The sequence below is a fragment of the Arvicola amphibius genome, chromosome 9, assembly GCF_903992535.2.
Source record: "Arvicola amphibius chromosome 9, mArvAmp1.2, whole genome shotgun sequence".
NCBI lineage: Eukaryota > Metazoa > Chordata > Mammalia > Rodentia > Cricetidae > Arvicola > Arvicola amphibius.
In genome coordinates this window covers 93,611,777-93,628,019 of record NC_052055.2, presented here as the reverse complement: position 1 = coordinate 93,628,019, position 16,243 = coordinate 93,611,777, and the positions used below count along the sequence as shown (strand labels likewise).

At 46.1% G+C, this 16,243-nt stretch overlaps 1 protein-coding gene across 1 annotated transcript in view; it reads left to right on the top strand.

Annotated features, from left to right (window-relative positions):
• Positions 1 to 16,243, top strand: part of Aff3 (AF4/FMR2 family member 3) — a 464,423-nt gene that overhangs the window by 427,233 nt on the left and 20,947 nt on the right. Inside the window, exons 13-16 of the mRNA XM_038343070.1 lie at positions 3,778 to 4,854; positions 7,706 to 7,830; positions 10,421 to 10,622; positions 12,680 to 12,807. Of these exons, the coding sequence (XP_038198998.1) occupies positions 3,778 to 4,854; positions 7,706 to 7,830; positions 10,421 to 10,622; positions 12,680 to 12,807 (1,532 nt within the window). The remainder of the gene's footprint in view (positions 1 to 3,777; positions 4,855 to 7,705; positions 7,831 to 10,420; positions 10,623 to 12,679; positions 12,808 to 16,243) is intronic.

The window sequence follows — 16,243 nt, the reverse complement described above, 5'->3', positions numbered from 1 at the left end:
TGCCAGTCTGGGAATTTGGATTTTGTCTAAGAGGCAATAGGAGGTTATTGTAGACCCTTGAGAAAGGGAATGTGATTTAGTGATGTGTTGAAAATGATACTTCAGACTGATTCATTCAGCTGTGAAGTACAAGAGAAAAAAAATGACCCTAGAGTACATCTGGCAGTGGGCCCGTCCTAAGTGTATGAAATTCTACAATTCGCCGTTAATGGTCCCACTCTGAAGTTCCAGTGTGACTCTCCCCACATGCAGCTGTGTTTAGGCTACAAATAGACTTCTGTGTTGTCTCACACAAGAGCTGTGGAAGCGTGGGGTGGATGGGGGACCTAGTGTCAAACGCAGCGGCAAGTGTCTGAGTGCTGTGCTCTGTCTGGTGACTGAGCCCTCTCTGCCACACACACCCGTTCTTCGAGGCCCCTTCTGCTTCCACAGACCACGTGGCACAAAGCATTTAGGGGAGACAAACGTGGAACCTATGCATGTTTGTCATCAAATTAGCTTTCGGGGAGTGTAGCTGCAGTTCAGTTGGTAGACTGATTGTCTAGCATCCATGAGGTCCTGAGTTCCATCCCCCGGGCTATATAAACCCAGTATGGCAGTTCACACTTGTAATCCCAGCCCTTGGGAGGTAGGAGAAAGGGGATCAGAAGTTCAAGACTATTCAAGGGTGCTTATTAAGTTCAAGGCCAGCCAGATTCTGTGTCAAAAAGGAGCTAAAAATAGCTTTCAGATGCTCTTCAGAAGGTTCAGGAGCCCCCTTGGAAAGAAGCGGTTCTGTGTCCCTTATCTTCCCACTTGCCTCCATTGAAGTCTAAGCCAGGCATCTTCTGCAGGCTTCTCTTCCTCCCTTTCTCTGGAGAAGCCAAAGAAAGCAGAAAATCGCATGTAACGTTCAGAGGCAACAAGAAGATAACAGCTTGAGTGCCCCAATCCAAATGCTCTAAAGTCTGCAGCCCACAAAGAGTGCCGCCATGGGGCCGCAGGTGGAAAATTCCTCACCAGGACCCTTGAGCTGCTTTTAAAACTGTACAAAATTACCGCCAGGAGTTTGGGAGGCAGCCCTGTAAGTAAAGTGCTTGGTGCACAAGGGTGAGGAGCTGAGAACCCCATAAAGCCAGGCATGGTCGCTCATGTCTGTACTCCTAGGCCTTCTGCAGAGAGATGGGAGGGAGGCAGACCCAGGAAAATCCATGGAAGGAAGCTGGCAGGCCAGCTAGCCATCGGCAGCACCAAATAACAGAGACCCTACCTCCAACAAGGTAGAGGATGAGTGCTAACAACAGAAGTTGTCTCTGACCCCTACATGCATGCTGTGGCGTATACTGAAACACACTTATGTATGTATACACATCACACACAGCCCCATCCACTCCTCCCAGGAGGTAAGTGATCCCATGGGGAGTCAACAAAGTCTGGCACATTAAGTTGGGGCAGGACCAAGCCCCTCTTCCCTTCATTAAGACTGAGTTTGGCATCTCATCATAGGGAATGGGCTTATTTAGACTTGGGTTCCATCTCTAAATGATCTCATAATTATATACAAATATAGTCTAAAATTCAAAAATAACACAAAACCTGAAGAAGTCTTAGCCCAGAGCATTTGGAATAAGGGAGACTAAACTGATCTCAGTGTTAAGAGCGACCAGCAGGAAGTCCCTGCTCCCCAGCACAGCTGTGATTGGTGGACACCATACTGGTGGCCAGTTCCTGCTGGCTCCATCCCCTGATGTTAGTAGAGGTTTCCCATCTCCCTAACTGTATGTGCCCTCAACTCCTGCAGACGTCGTATCTCAGACACAGCCCTCTCCTGGCCCACTTAGATATGTAACTGCACTCAGAGCCCCAAGCTCTGCTCATGATATGCACCCCATTGTTGAAAAATACATCTTGATATGCCAGGGAGGATCTTAGAATTTCCTATGTTACAAACTTTTTCTCTCACATCAAAGAACCTGACTGATTTATGACTCTAAATCATAGGTTTATAACTGACAAGTTTGAAACACAATGCGCAGAGGCTGGAAGTAGAGATCAGGAGTGTAGTTTACCTAGGAGGTACAAGGTCCAGCGTGCCATCACAATGATAGATGATTGATTGGTTGAGTGATTGATGACAGATAAGTAATAGGTAGACAAGTAGACAGATGATAGATAGATGGGTATAGATGATAGATAGATAGATAGATAGATAGATAGATAGATAGATAGATAGATAGGTAGGTAGGTAGATAGATAGATAGATAGATAGATAGATAGATAGATAGATAGATAGATAGATAGATAGATAGAAATAATGAGTAGGGTAGGTAAATGGGTACATGATAGGCCTGAATCAGACACATTTGTTCTAGGTCAGCAGTTCTCAATCTGTGGGTCATGACCTCTTTGGGGGTTGAATGACCCTTTCACGAGGGTCACCTAAGACCATCGGGAAACAGTTGCTTACAGTACAATTCATAACTAACAAGTTTACAGTTAAGTAGCAACAAAAATAATTTTATGGTTGGAGGTTAACACCACACGAGGAACTTTATTAAAGGGTCGCAGCCCTGGGAAAGTTGAGAACCACTGGGCTAGTCTAGTGTCTGGCCCCAGATGCAGTGGATGCCACAGATTCAGAGAGAAGAGACCACACAGGGACTTTATAAAAGTTTGCCCTGTATCATTCACGGTCACAAATTAGAAATAGTCTGGCTGAAGTTCCCTCAGAAGACATCTTTTCTATTTACTGTATTAAATCCTAGCAGTACATAAGTGAGCTTTTACCAGAAATCAACGTTCTCTGCAAAATCGTAACTTTTCTCCTGTTTGGAACATAAGTCCTTAGACTCAAAACCATAGACCTCTTTGGGAGTGGGGAGGGGAATCAACACAGTCCTTCCTGTTCTGTCTCAATGCGCTCTCTGCACCCTCCATAGAAGCTGATCTGTAGGTCAGAGTCTGAAAACTCCAACCTCCCGTGATTTGCTCTAAGTTAGCAAAATTGCCTCCAGGAGCGGTCTCTGAAGTCATCCGTGCCCAAACATTCCTAGTAGACCGTGTCAGAAGAAATGGCAGAAGCAGGCTGAGTGTAGATGCAGTCAGGCTCCCAAGGCATACAGGGCACGCCGGGTGCATTTGAAAATGGTATTACCTGCTGCCAGTGAGCCACCCTCCCAATGATGCAGCTATTGTCAGTAAGCACCTGTGGCCCACTTGCCTTCTCCATGTAAATTGTATGCTAATGGGGGGAGATGATCCTGGGTTCACAGATGTTTTTTCAAGGTGACAAGTCAAAAAAAAAAGTTTTAGTGTTCAGGGCCTCATAGTTATTACTTCCCAATTAAATTTACAGAATCTCAAATTTAATCTCAAATTTAGGTATATATATACATATATATGTATATATGTATATATACATTTATATACATATATATATACATATACATGTATACATATATATGTACATATGTATGTATATATATATAATGGCATATCTACATACACATAAATAACTGTTCAATACCCAGAAGTTCTAGAGGTAAGCTGGGAAGGTGCAGGGCTGTCCTGTTGTTTTATTAAGTGGACTTGAAACTGCTTCCTGGATACCTAGTAGCCAGGGGCCAGCTGGGCATCCTCTGTACCAGCAGAGGGCTGCCCCACATACCTGGGCTTCCTTTCACCGTTCGTTGTCAGACCATTCAATTTTAGAGAAATGTCAAGATCAAAACAGCCAGGGCCCCTTTTAAGTGAGCTTGTTATAAAAGCTGTTTTGTTTGTCCCGGGTTTTGTTTTCAGGCCGAACCTGCGTCGTCTAACAAGTGGCAGCTGGATAAATGGCTAAACAAAGTTAATCCTCACAAGCCGCCTATTCTGGTCCAAAATGAAAGTCACGGCCCTGAAAGGAATCAATACTACCCGCCCGTGAAAGATGAAGGGCAGGACTGCGGGAAACTTCCTGAGATTTGCCAAGCCAGCCTGAGAGACAAGGACCTCAAGGCTGCCTGCAAGGAAGAGCAGCGGCCTAGGACCGCAAACAAGGCCCCTGGCAGCAAAACTGTGAAGCAGAAGTCTTCGCCTGCTGCCGCAGTGGCTGTGACCACAGCTGCCCCGCCACCTGCAGTGCCCAGTGCACCCACGGAGAGCGCACCCGCCCCCACCAGGAGGTCAGCGGGCAAGAAGCCCACCCGGCGCACAGAGAGAACCTCAGCTGGGGACAGTGCCAACTGCCACCGGCCAGAGGAGCCCGTGGCCCCAGACACACTGGGGGCAAGCGTGGTGGGACCCCCAGAGCCTCCCAGAACCAGGCCCTGTGGTAACAGCAGGACCAGCCACCGCAAGGAGCTGCGCTCCTCCGTGACCTGTGAAAAAAGGCGCACGCGGGGGCTGAGCAGAATTGTCCCTAAATCCAAGGAGTTTATTGAGACAGAGTCTTCCTCTTCCTCTTCCTCCTCGGACTCGGACCTGGAATCGGAGCAAGAGGAGTATGTCCTGTCCAAGACTCAGACCACTGCTGGGAACGAGCCTCGTCTAAAGGAGGCCACCAGCAGCAACAGCAGCACCTCCCGGGCCCCTGTGGGCTCCATCAACGCCAGGACCACCAGTGACATTGCCAAGGAGCTAGAGGAACAGTTCTACACACTGGTCCCTTTTGGCCGGAATGAACTGCTTTCTCCTCTAAAGGACAGTGATGAGGTCAGGTCTCTCTGGGTCAAAATTGACCTGACCCTCCTGTCCCGGATCCCAGAACACCTGTCCCAAGAGCCTGGGATCTTGAGTGCTCCTGCAGCCAAGGAAAATGATGGTGCGCCAACCAGCCATGCATTAGACACACCTGCTGAAAAGACTTGGCCAAAATCCAAGAGGAAACGCAAGGTAGGCCTGGGGCTGGGAGGGTAGGACAGTCTGTCTCTCTTTGCACTTGAGGGCTAGGGATAGACCACAGATAAGCCGCTGGTCTGGGCTGCAGGTGGCTGCCCTTGTGCATCCTCTCCAACCATTGCATAAGTAATGGATATACATATAGTGATCTAGGGAAGTACTGCCCCAGCCTGAAGAAATGGTTATATGGGCAGCATTTACTGCATGTGCAGATACAGGCTGAACATGGAGCACAGGGAGACTGAACATATGGTGAACCCCATTCTTTGCTGAGATGGACAGGATAGTGTTGATAGTGGAATCACTCATCCACTAAAAAGCTTCATAGAATATAAGGCTGTTGACCGAAGTGGGAGATGAAATCCACTGTAGGCTGGGCAAGTGAGGCTTGGATTAACAGGCAACTCTAGAATGGGAGAGCCCAGGCAGCCTGTGGCAGTGACTCAAGGACACAGCCAGTTTTGAAGGTTTCCAAATTGGGAAATACTTCCTCCATCAAGCCAAGATTGAGGACTTTTAACAACCCCTTCCATGGCTGCCTTTGGAGTGTTACAGAGATCTCTCCACTGGTAAAGTACTTGCCGAGTCAACAGGGGAAGGGGGGGAACCTGAGTTTGATCCCCAGTACTCCTGTAAGAAGCTGGGCAGGGAGGCACATGCTTAGAATCCCAGCATGGAGAGGTGAAGACAGGCAGACCTCTGGGACATTCTCCAGTGCTCTAGTTCCCAGTGAAAGATCTTGTTTCCTAAAACAAGATGGATAGCACGTGAAGTCAAACTCTGGCCTCCACAGGTACATGCGCACTCACAGACACACACACACACACACACACACACAAGTTAATTCAGACCACAAAGCAAAAGCAGTTAGCAGCAAACCAAAGGTTACACTACTTGTGGATTGTTTGAAATGCCATCATTACCAGCAGCAGTTACTACATGCAAATGTCCCTGAGAAGGATACTGTTGAATACTTAGGACTTGTCTAAGGTTACGCCAGTCGAAATGGACCCAGACAGTTGTTGGGCCCCAGATTCCCATTCTCAGTAATGCATCAGCCTGAGTTTTGTATAGCCATCTTCCAATTTCCAAAGGGCAATCTGTTTTGTCAATAACAAAAACAGAGACTCTGCACACATGGGTTTTACAGCTTTTTCAATTTCTTGATTAATAGTGGTGGGTGGGGACAAAATGACTCAGCAAGTATCAGCTCTTGGGCCATGCCATTCAGATGGCCTGAGCAGTCCCAGACTCACCGTGGAAGGAGAGAGCAAACTCCCAGAAGTTGTTCTTGGATCCCCACATGAGCACCGAGGCATGCACGTGCACATGTGTGTGCATGCACACACACACACACACGTGCACACACACACATTAAATGAGATAACTTGGAAATAATTATTAGGCAATTTTCCTGGCCAAGATGAAGATATTCCTCATTTTGGAAGGGTTTATGTCAAAGGCATAGTCTCTTCCTAGAGACAGTCATCTTTATTACCAGCAAGGAAATCTGTTATACAGGCACAGAATGTGTTTCTTCACAGAGTGGCACTAAACAGCTTATTTCTACAAAGTAGAATTCAAACCTTGGAAAAGAAGGACCACCAAAGGCAACTACTTCCCTTGTTCTTGATACATACACAAGGGCCTGTTTTCAGTGTTTTATATTTGTGTGTGTGTGTGTCTGGGTGTGGATGTGTGCACACTCATACACTCATGGATATGCCACAGTGCTCATGTAGCCGTCAGAGGACACACCTGTGACGGTTCTCTCCCTCCACCATATGCGTCCTAGGAATTGAACTCAGGTAGGCAGGCTTGGCAGCAAGTGTCTGTACCTTACAGAACCAATTGTACCAATTGCCTGTGTGCCAAGACCAGGGGAACTAGCCTCCCGTTCAGCAGAGAACACTGTCATTCCCTATGCCTCCCATTCTCCATGGGAGGGTTGGAAAGGGCAAATGGCTGATCGGACTCCCTACATAGACCGACACAGCTGGCTCTCGCCCCACTGAAGCCCTATACCTGAGATCCAAGGGCTTAAAGTTTGCTTTGGACCCTTCATGGGGCCACGATAACAACATGAGCTTCTAGGATCCCCCGTTGGCAGAGGCTGTGTGACACATCATACCTAAAAGAGTCAAGTTCTCTCTGTCTTTGATACTTGCTTTTTTTTTTCTCCTGAAAAACACCCATACAGCTCTGAGGGTACCACACTGGAGATGGCTCTCGTTGTCTCCCCAGGAGGAGCACTTTGGGCAGTGTATTTCCTCTGTAGCCTAACACTGCAGAGTCAAACACTTTTGTGCAGCAAGAACCTAACCCAAGTCCTATTTTATCAAAAGGAACTTGAGGATGTTTGGGGCCAAAAATTACAAACTAGAAGGAAAGCACACCAGGCAGCAGCCTCTGCTTGCCAGTCACTAACGGCTTTTCTGTCAGTGAGGCAAAGCTGGGCTTTCTCACCATTGTGACTCCCATGAGCTTAGACGAAGCACACTTCGTATGCTTTATTCTGATACCAAGAATGCAGGGATGAGTGATAGAGATGCCACGGTGTAATCCAGACCAGAGCTGCTTTGCAGAGCTACACACTTCGTGGCTTTCATCACGGAAGTTCTGATCGTGACCTGATGTCGTTCCCTTTACTAAGCCATCCATACTAAGCCCAGCACATGTGAGTGCTGTGGAACCTATGCCAGGGCCTTTGCTCTTGCCTCATTCTCTAGAGAAGGTGGGTGGCGACACCTCCCAATAGGCCTTGCTGTGTGACAGGCAGTGCCCCCCAGCTCACTGGTGGCCCTCAGAGTCCCAAGTTGATTGGCTTCTGCTTATTGCCACCCAGTGTGACAACGAAGATGACTACAGGGAGATAAAGAAAGCCCAAGGAGAGAAGGAGAGTGCTTCACGCCTGGCCACCTCCGCGAATAACACCTTGTCTGGGAGCCACTGCAACCTGAACATCAACAGGTAAGCCTGGCCATCCCCCCAAGGTAGCGGTGAGCTGGAGGGGGGCACTAGATCTGAAAGCCACATGCTGTGTTGAGGAAGTAGAAGATCCTTTTGATTATTCTAACCTGAGTCTGCCGGCTTGCTTCCCTCAAGTCAACCAAAAGCTGTATCAGGCCCTTACCTGTAACCAGAGACCAGTGACCAGGTATACACAGCTCTGAGCTCTGTGCTCCCCAATGATCTCTCCCCCTAAAACTTGATAACCAAACCTTACAAGCTACTACTTTAATAGTAACTGCCAAGGATATAAGACCATAAGAACCTAAAATTACATCTAAGCTCTTGGGTGTAGACAGGTTGTAGGCTTAAAAAAGGATCTGTGCTTCCAAGGTCAAACCGCTACCCAGTGACTCCTCTAAAGGAGCAGACTTGGCTACCACACACCACCTCCCTCTGTGATAAATGGTCCTCCAGCCAGGCAAGGTCCCGGGCATTCATTAAAGCAAGTCGCTTAGCATCAGTCATAGAGGCTTTTCCATTTAGAAGCACCTCAGCACAGACCCCGCTTTTCCTCTGCTGAGACACTTCTCACTCTCCCTGACTATACACAGAGGGTTTTTAAGGGGAGATTAATGGTTCTGCACAGCACATAAAAATGTAAACTGAAAGGTTGGGGGAAGATGTAGAGCATTGCTGAAAGGCAAGAGGCGGCTGGAGAGCAGAGGCACACAGGCCCATGCGCGGTGGGGATCACCTTGAGGATGCTCCCGAAACCCTGCAGAGGAGGGAGGAGTCTTCTGTGCATTCCCATGGACTAGGGAAACAGGCATACAGGGACCTTGCCCCCAAAATATTTTTTGTGCATTCGTCAGTAAATTAAATGACCTTCCTATCTAGTAAAAGCCATAACTGCTGCACAGCAATGAACACAAATGATATTGCAAGGTGTCAGAGACACCTGGAGTATAGCAAGAAAAGACCCGTGGTTTCTGCTGAGACACGAGCGTGGCTATTGCTAATTGCTAAGATGATCCGGCTTAACCTTGCTTCTAACTAGAGGAAGTGTTCTAGTGAGAGAGAAGGATGGAACTTCTTTGCCATCCAGATTCATGGACCTCAGACATCTCTTGCTCTCACGACTGCCTGGCAGAGCCTCCCAGACCTGATTGTTTTGTGGACACTAAGTAATGACACAGTGTGAATGGGAGTGTACAGAGTGCTTTCTGGAAAGGGTGGTCAGCGAACCTCTGCAATTGTGGCTCTATTGCCTGCTTGACCACCGCTGAAGAACGCAGCTAGGAGGCTCCCCATAGGATGCTTCTTTGGCCCACTTGAATATGTAAACTTGCAACAATGAAGAAGCAACAGTCATAACCCATGATTATATTTAAATGTCACAGTTTTTTTTTTCATTGCACAGAAAGAATGTAAAATAATAGATACTTAGAAGCAGGTCTTTTTTCACTCAGATGTCAAGAAATGATGGCTTCTAGGCTTTTCACATCCATCCTTAACAACAGCATCCTTCTCTTCAGTAGACACAACTTTGGGTTCATCCAGAACAGCTGCCTATAACATGTTACTCAGTACTTTGGGGACTAGAAATTGTCTCCACATGTATCTATTTGCGTGATGTTTAAAAAAAAACTTTGCTGTTTGTTTTAGAGGCTAGTATTTGAGGTTCCCACTGTGACTACCAACTAAGGAAATTGCTTTTTGAAGTGACTTTAATGGCTTGTTTGCTCTGATAACCAACACATACAATTAACCTGTCATAACCCCAAGAGTCACAACTAAATTTTCATTGGTTGTACCATTTTGTTGTATTTGTTATTGTTTGTAAGCTGTATTAGTTGATTCTACATGTTTCTTTAGTTAGCAGTGATTGGCTCTATTTCAGGATAACATCTCCTCCACAAACGATCCTTTTTCCTAATGCAGAACACACAGATCCCTAGCAATAAGCATCATCATCACTGTTAAGACTTTAATATAAGTGACTCTGCCTTCTCTAATGGTTGATGTTGGAGAAATTCTGTTTAAGAATAGACAGTAGTCTTTAAGGTAAACATAAGGTTTCAGGTACCAGTTGCTTTGTTCTGTGTTTATTCTGATCAGTCTCTGGTGAGATCAGAAACTCAGCTGTTGGAAGGTGGCTTCACGTCTTGGAATCACCCTGCCATTCTGTGACTATATTCTACAAGCTGAGATGCTGGCCAGTGCCCTCTAAAAAACTAAGAGTTTGGTTAGTGTTGTTGACTGCTGATTGACTTTCCCAAGCTGCTCACCATTGTGAGGCAAAGCTTGTTTGTTCGGTGTTTGTAGGTACCTGGATGAAGAACTCAAAAGTGTGGACGTGTTATTCTTTTTAATCTTACACTGGCAGGAACTCTAGATTGCTGCGTGTCCTGATAGAGGAAAGAAACAGTGCATGAGATTTGTTTATTGTGTTCTGTGGGTCCTAGTGCCATAAAGTGACTTCTACCATAATAATTCCCAAGAAGCTTCTTCCTGCCACCAGATTTTAAATGGGGGTTGGGTCGTACAAGAAGCATGGCCCTTTTTTCCTGTGCAGACTGCGAGACTCTGTTGCTGTTTCTCTTTTCAGCTTGGCAATACCAATAAACAAAAATGAAAAAATGCTCCGGTCACCCACTTCGCCACTCTCTGACGCCTGTAAACACAAATACTCCGGCGAGGACCTGACTTCTTCCAGCCGCCCTCACGGCAATGGGGTGTTGACTTCTGCCTCTTCCAACAAAAAGCCTAAGGCTGACAGCCAGCTGCAGTCACATGCCGGAGACCTCACGGTTTGTCAATGCCCTTCTTTTCTAAGTAAAATCGAGTGAAATTCTGAGTCAGACCACCATGCTGTCCTACACTCATGCTGGAGGCCCCATACTGAGCCCCTGAAGGCAACTTCCGAGAGATCTGGCAGAGGAGAAGTACTCCTCCTCTCCCCACAGAATACCAAGGAAGAAGCCTGCCCAGTGGAAATTCGAAGCCCCTTCTGTTTATAAAGCCTCTAGAAAATATTGCAGACTCCAGAATAACACCGTCCCCAGACAAAGAAAATTGGGAGTTTTTTTCTTTAATTTTTGCTTTATTTTATTTTTTAAAAAAGAAAACAAACTATCTTTTTTTTCATTTTACATACCAACCCCAGTTCCCACTCCTCTCTTCCCATTCCCTCCACCTTCCCCCCATCCCACCCCCTATCCACTCGAAAATTGGGAGTTTTAAACCAGCCAGTTTCTGTGCTAGAAAAATGTCCTACCCATACATGACACACGTATATTTGGGCCTGAAACCCGTGCCGACATCACAGGGCTCTCAGCCTGCTCTTGTCTATCAGTGAGATGGCCAAAGTAGGAGGTTTCTAACAACACCCTTCACTATCCATTTTAGGGTGGTTCTAACGTTCCCCTGGGTGAGAGTAGAGGTATTTTAGCGTCCGTGTGATCTTGAGCCAGTTGCTTAATCTCTCTGAGCCATTTCTTTACCCAGGTCCCTCTAGATATCACTGACAGTCCATTTAGTTCCTCCACATGGCCTCTAAGAGTGGCGTCTCCCCAGGGCATTCTGTAATTCCAGATGTTCTGTCTGAGTTTCCCAGTACCTGTCAAAGCCAGCAGGGCTCTGTGAGGCTAGAGAAAGCTTAAGAATAGGGCTATGCTCCAGGCTGTGCTGGAGCACACCTTTAATCCCAGCAGTTGAGGCAGAGGCAGGCAGATCTCTGAGTTCTGATTTCGAGGCCAGCCTAGTCTGTAGAGCTAATTCCAGGACAGCCAGGGCTACAGAGAGAAACTCTATCCTGAAAAAAAAAGAATGGTCTATGCAAAGAAAGATCTTAGTTAGGGACCAGTACTTAACATTTTCCCCATGGATTTAAGATGCAAAAGAGTTGGCAGAAGGTTCTATGGGAGCATATCTTCAGACGGTGCCTTTCTGAGCACCCACATTTAGAAGCAATTATCTTTAATCTTAGGCAGGAAGAATTCAGAGAGACTCTCCTAGAGAAACACGGGATGAAAAGCTATCTGTTCAGGTTTTAAAAACAAAGCAGAAGTCTCCTTCACGTTCATATCCGTGTACCGTGGTCATGCGGGGTGTGCTGAGAGGTTTAGCCATTGGCTTATTTCACTTACTCATTCACCAGGTGGTGCTTTCTGAGCAGGTCCTTGTCCTGGGCCAGGCGCCATGCTATGCTGCTATGGTGACCAAGCAGATTCACCTCTGTGCCACCATGAAGCTGTGAACCCAAGCCCTCACTCCACACACCGTTACTATTAGCACCCGAGAAAGTTGCCTAATCTGCCCAGTATTGATTTCCCCATCTGTAAAAGAAGCATGCGACCTCCCTTTTGGTGCTGCTGTGAGAACAGCATTTGACAACAGGTGCAGAAGTCCTCAGTTTGAGACTTAGACACGTACAGGCTGGACACCCCTAATCTAAAGGGCTCCAAAATCTGAAACTTGCTGAATACCAACATAATTCCACAAATGGATCATTCCACACCTGATCCGTATGGTAGGTCAGAGTCGAAAAGAATCACAAAACTGGTTTAAAGCATACTTCAGATAATTGCTTTAATGTATTTATAACTGCTGTCCGTATAAGGGGAAACACAGATGAGTTTCGTACTTAGACCTGGGTTCCATCCCCTAAATATTCAACCACTTGTGGTTCCCAGTATTTTGAATAAAGAATACACAGCCTGTATTAACTTTTCTTGATTGAAACAAAGTCACCATCGTTTCTAATAGTCAACAAGTGGTATTCTATAGGTGAAAAGTTGTGCTGTCTGATGGCTCTTTCAGCCAGGTGGCCAGTGTCTCAGTGACTTCTCTGTTATTTGTTATTTAGAAAGCAGCTCACAACAGTTCCGAAAATGGCATCCTCCATACCAAGTCACGGCCACAGACTGAGCCATGGTCTCCAGGTTCCAATGGCCACAGGGACTGCAAGAGACAGAAGCTGATCTTCGATGACATGTAAGTTTGGACCTTGGCGAGGAAAGAAAGTAGAAGAAAAGATTATTACCTCTTATTTATGATGTGGCTGTTTGCCCTTGTGTGATACGGTAGTTTAAATGTCCCTCTCAAACAAAGCGCTAACTTAATACACACCCCTGAATAAGCAGGATCCCCAGGGCTAATGGAGTTGATACTCAAAACCTCAAAAAATTGAGGCAAACTGCCCTAATGGGTCTTTTTTTTTAAATTATGTGTATATTTGTCTGGGTATGTGTTACATGAGCATGTACGCTCATGGATCCCCTATAGCTACAGGCAGTTAGCTGCCCAGTGTGGATACTGGGACCAAACTCCAGTTCTCTGCAAGAGCAGAGCTGCTAAGCTGTCTCTCCAGCCCTCCAGGGAGTCTTATTTCTAAGGATATATATTATGGGATGTTGGTGACTGTGTGATAAGGGGAAAAAAAGTCCTTTTGGTTTTGTAAACTATAATAGCAAAAGAATAATAGTGGTTTACTCCTGAAGGCTGTTTTTTCCCAAGATGTAGGTTCTTTGTTAACAGTGTAAACAGACCTTATGTGGAAAAAAGCAGCCTGGCATCCTTTGTCCACTTCTGCTAACAACAGAATGCATCTTCCATACCGCCATCATTTTAAAGGGATAAAGGAGGGAATGGTGACTAAGAATGTCCAGCCACGCTCTTAGGAGGCTGAAAAATCCCGATCAGAAAGGTTGAGATGATGCTGACGATCGTTTGGCCCCCAGAGAGAAAGCAGGTCAAGGAACACCTAGGAGGAGGAGATAGAGTTTCACGAGCTCAGCCTGAATCCTGCGTTCAGTTGTTAGCTGACCCACAAGCGTGTTGCATGTCTGTGTGAGGCAGGATAACTGAAGTCTTCTGGAAACCTCGTGCAGGAGATTCCTGCCCTCCTGCTGGCTTCCATTCCAACTACAGAGACAGACTACAAGCCCTAAGCCCCCTGGAAGTCAAAATACAAACTGGTCTCAACATCTCTCAGCCCTCCTCAGAAGAAAATAATAGTATCAGTGACTGCTATTGTGCTTCCCTCCTTGGGGGTATCACATAAGACGCAGCATCTCCGGAGCATCAGGCACCATGCAGGAGCTATCACTCCCCTGCCCACTCTTTGACAGCCCTAATATAGACATGGGCTATTTCCTTCTCTGTCAGCTTCCCATATTTTGAGTCCCTTAGGTATTAATATTACTTTATACATTAACCAGGGCACAGAGTTTGGGGGTTGGAAGTCAAATGCAAATCTTCGTGTCATGTAAGAAGCACATGCCAAGTTAACTCACTTTGGGGAATTACATGGACATCCACAAGGCCCAGGTTACTGCAGCCACATGCCAACTCCATGCATGCAATTCTCCCCTCCCTTAGCTGCTCCTCCACCTACCTCCCTTCACTTCCCCTTTGCTGAGCAGAATGGCGGGTGCTCATTTGCCCTCGGGTCAAGTTAGGATTTTGTGCTGGTGATTGGCCCTGTGAAAGTTAGCCATTTGAAAACAGAGGTAATTAAAGTGATATTTAAGGTCATTGTGGAATTTGTGTTTGGTTGTCATAGCTAGTAATAGACGTATTAGACATAGGGATACTCAAAACACCTGGGCTACGGTTTAGGGAGAGTGATAAAGAAAGAAAGAAGAATTTATGAGAGAATTAATTCAATGGCTTCTTCGATGTTCAAAACTGAAGACTAAGTCAGAAAGAGCAGCAACCCAATTCTTATAGCCAATCTGAAGTTTCTTGAATTTGTTAATAAGGGGAACGTTTCTCAATATGTTCCCTGCTTATACCAATGGAGAGGCTCTGCCTGTAGGCAAGATGTGTAATTCTGACTGTGCTGGGACTGCCTTCTATTAGGGATATGGTACAATGAAATAGAAAGGCGCTCTTAAATACCCATTACATGGAGAGCAGTGGCCACTTGCCCCAAATGATTTGAAATCTCTAGTAGTAAAATAAACATGCAGTTTAAACAGCCACTGATCTAGAAAAAGCTGTGTGAAGATTTTTGGTTGGTTGGTTGGTTCAGGTGTTGTTGTTGTTGTTGTTGTTGTTGATGATGATGATGATGATGATGATGATGATGATGTTTTAAGACAAGGTCCTTCTGTGTAACTGTCCTGGCTGTCCTGGAACTCACTTCATAGACCAGACTGATCTCGAACTCACAGAGATCCTCCTGCCTCTGCCTCCTGAGTGCTGGGTTTAAAGGCATGCACCACCACTGCCCAGCAAGGGACAATCCTTAAAACCCAAAAGGCAAAAAACCAACATTGTCTCTTCCTTTAAACCGTGAAAATAACTATCTCTCAAGAGATCAGAGTCACTGACATACGCAAATTGTCGTGCATGTCTAGCTGCTGTATTAAGTGCCTACTGAGTATCAGACACAGGCAACAGCTAGGATCTGCTGGGTTCGTTCACCGTAATCCTACAGTCACATGGATGGGACCACACCCGTGACCACTAGAGCCACACCTCCTCCTCTCCCCACTTTTTCTCATCACCCTTCTATTCCTCTTCCTCCTTCCTGTCCTCTTTCTCCTTCCCCACTTTTCTTCCTTTGCTTCTGTCATAACTTGCTTCATCTTGACACACCTGGGAAGAGGAAACATCAAGCAATTGAGAATGGCCTGTGGGTGTGTCTTGAATGCCAATTGGTTTAGAAGCCCAGCCCACTGTGGGCGGTACCATCCCTAGGCAGACAACAACAATAAGCCTCTTCCTTCCCCACGTGGCTCTTTCTGTCTTTTCCTTCCTTCCTCACTTCCTTTTCCTCTGCTTTCACCCTGACAACGTCTGCCCTGACAGCCCCCTTGATCAAGAAAGTCCTCAGCTCCTGTCACTTTCCTTGGCTTATATTCACGGAGGGTGTCAACAAGCACAGAGAGAACAGAGAAGCTGCCAGGAGAACAAGGGAAAGGGCCAGATCATTAGGACCAGAGCAACTGAGAAGCTGGTGGAGAGCCAGTTAGAGTGGTCCAGAGAGGACCAGATGCCAGGCTGTCATTTAGTTCTTAAAGCTGCGTCATGTAGCTTGAAAGAAAGAAAGGAAGGAAGGAAGGAAGAAAAATAGGAAAGAGAGAAAGAATGAAAGAAGCTCATCCTTTTGTATTATAAATATTTGTTAATGGTTGAATAAACATGCAATTCCGACAACAACTGAATCCACCAGGCTGTCAAGAATGAGCACTGAATAAACACGGCTGAATTATAAATACCCTTCCCAGGGGAAGCCCTGGATTTTTTTTTTCTATCTTTTCTCTTTCCATGAACCTGCATGAAAGTCCATTTAAATTCCTGTTTTTACACATCCCGTTTCCTGTGTTTCTTACCAATTAAGCCCCAGTTAGTGCTTTGAGGATGCAAATGAACCGAAGGGGCTAGCACTCACTTCAAAACTGGAATCAAGGTCGGCTTCTTC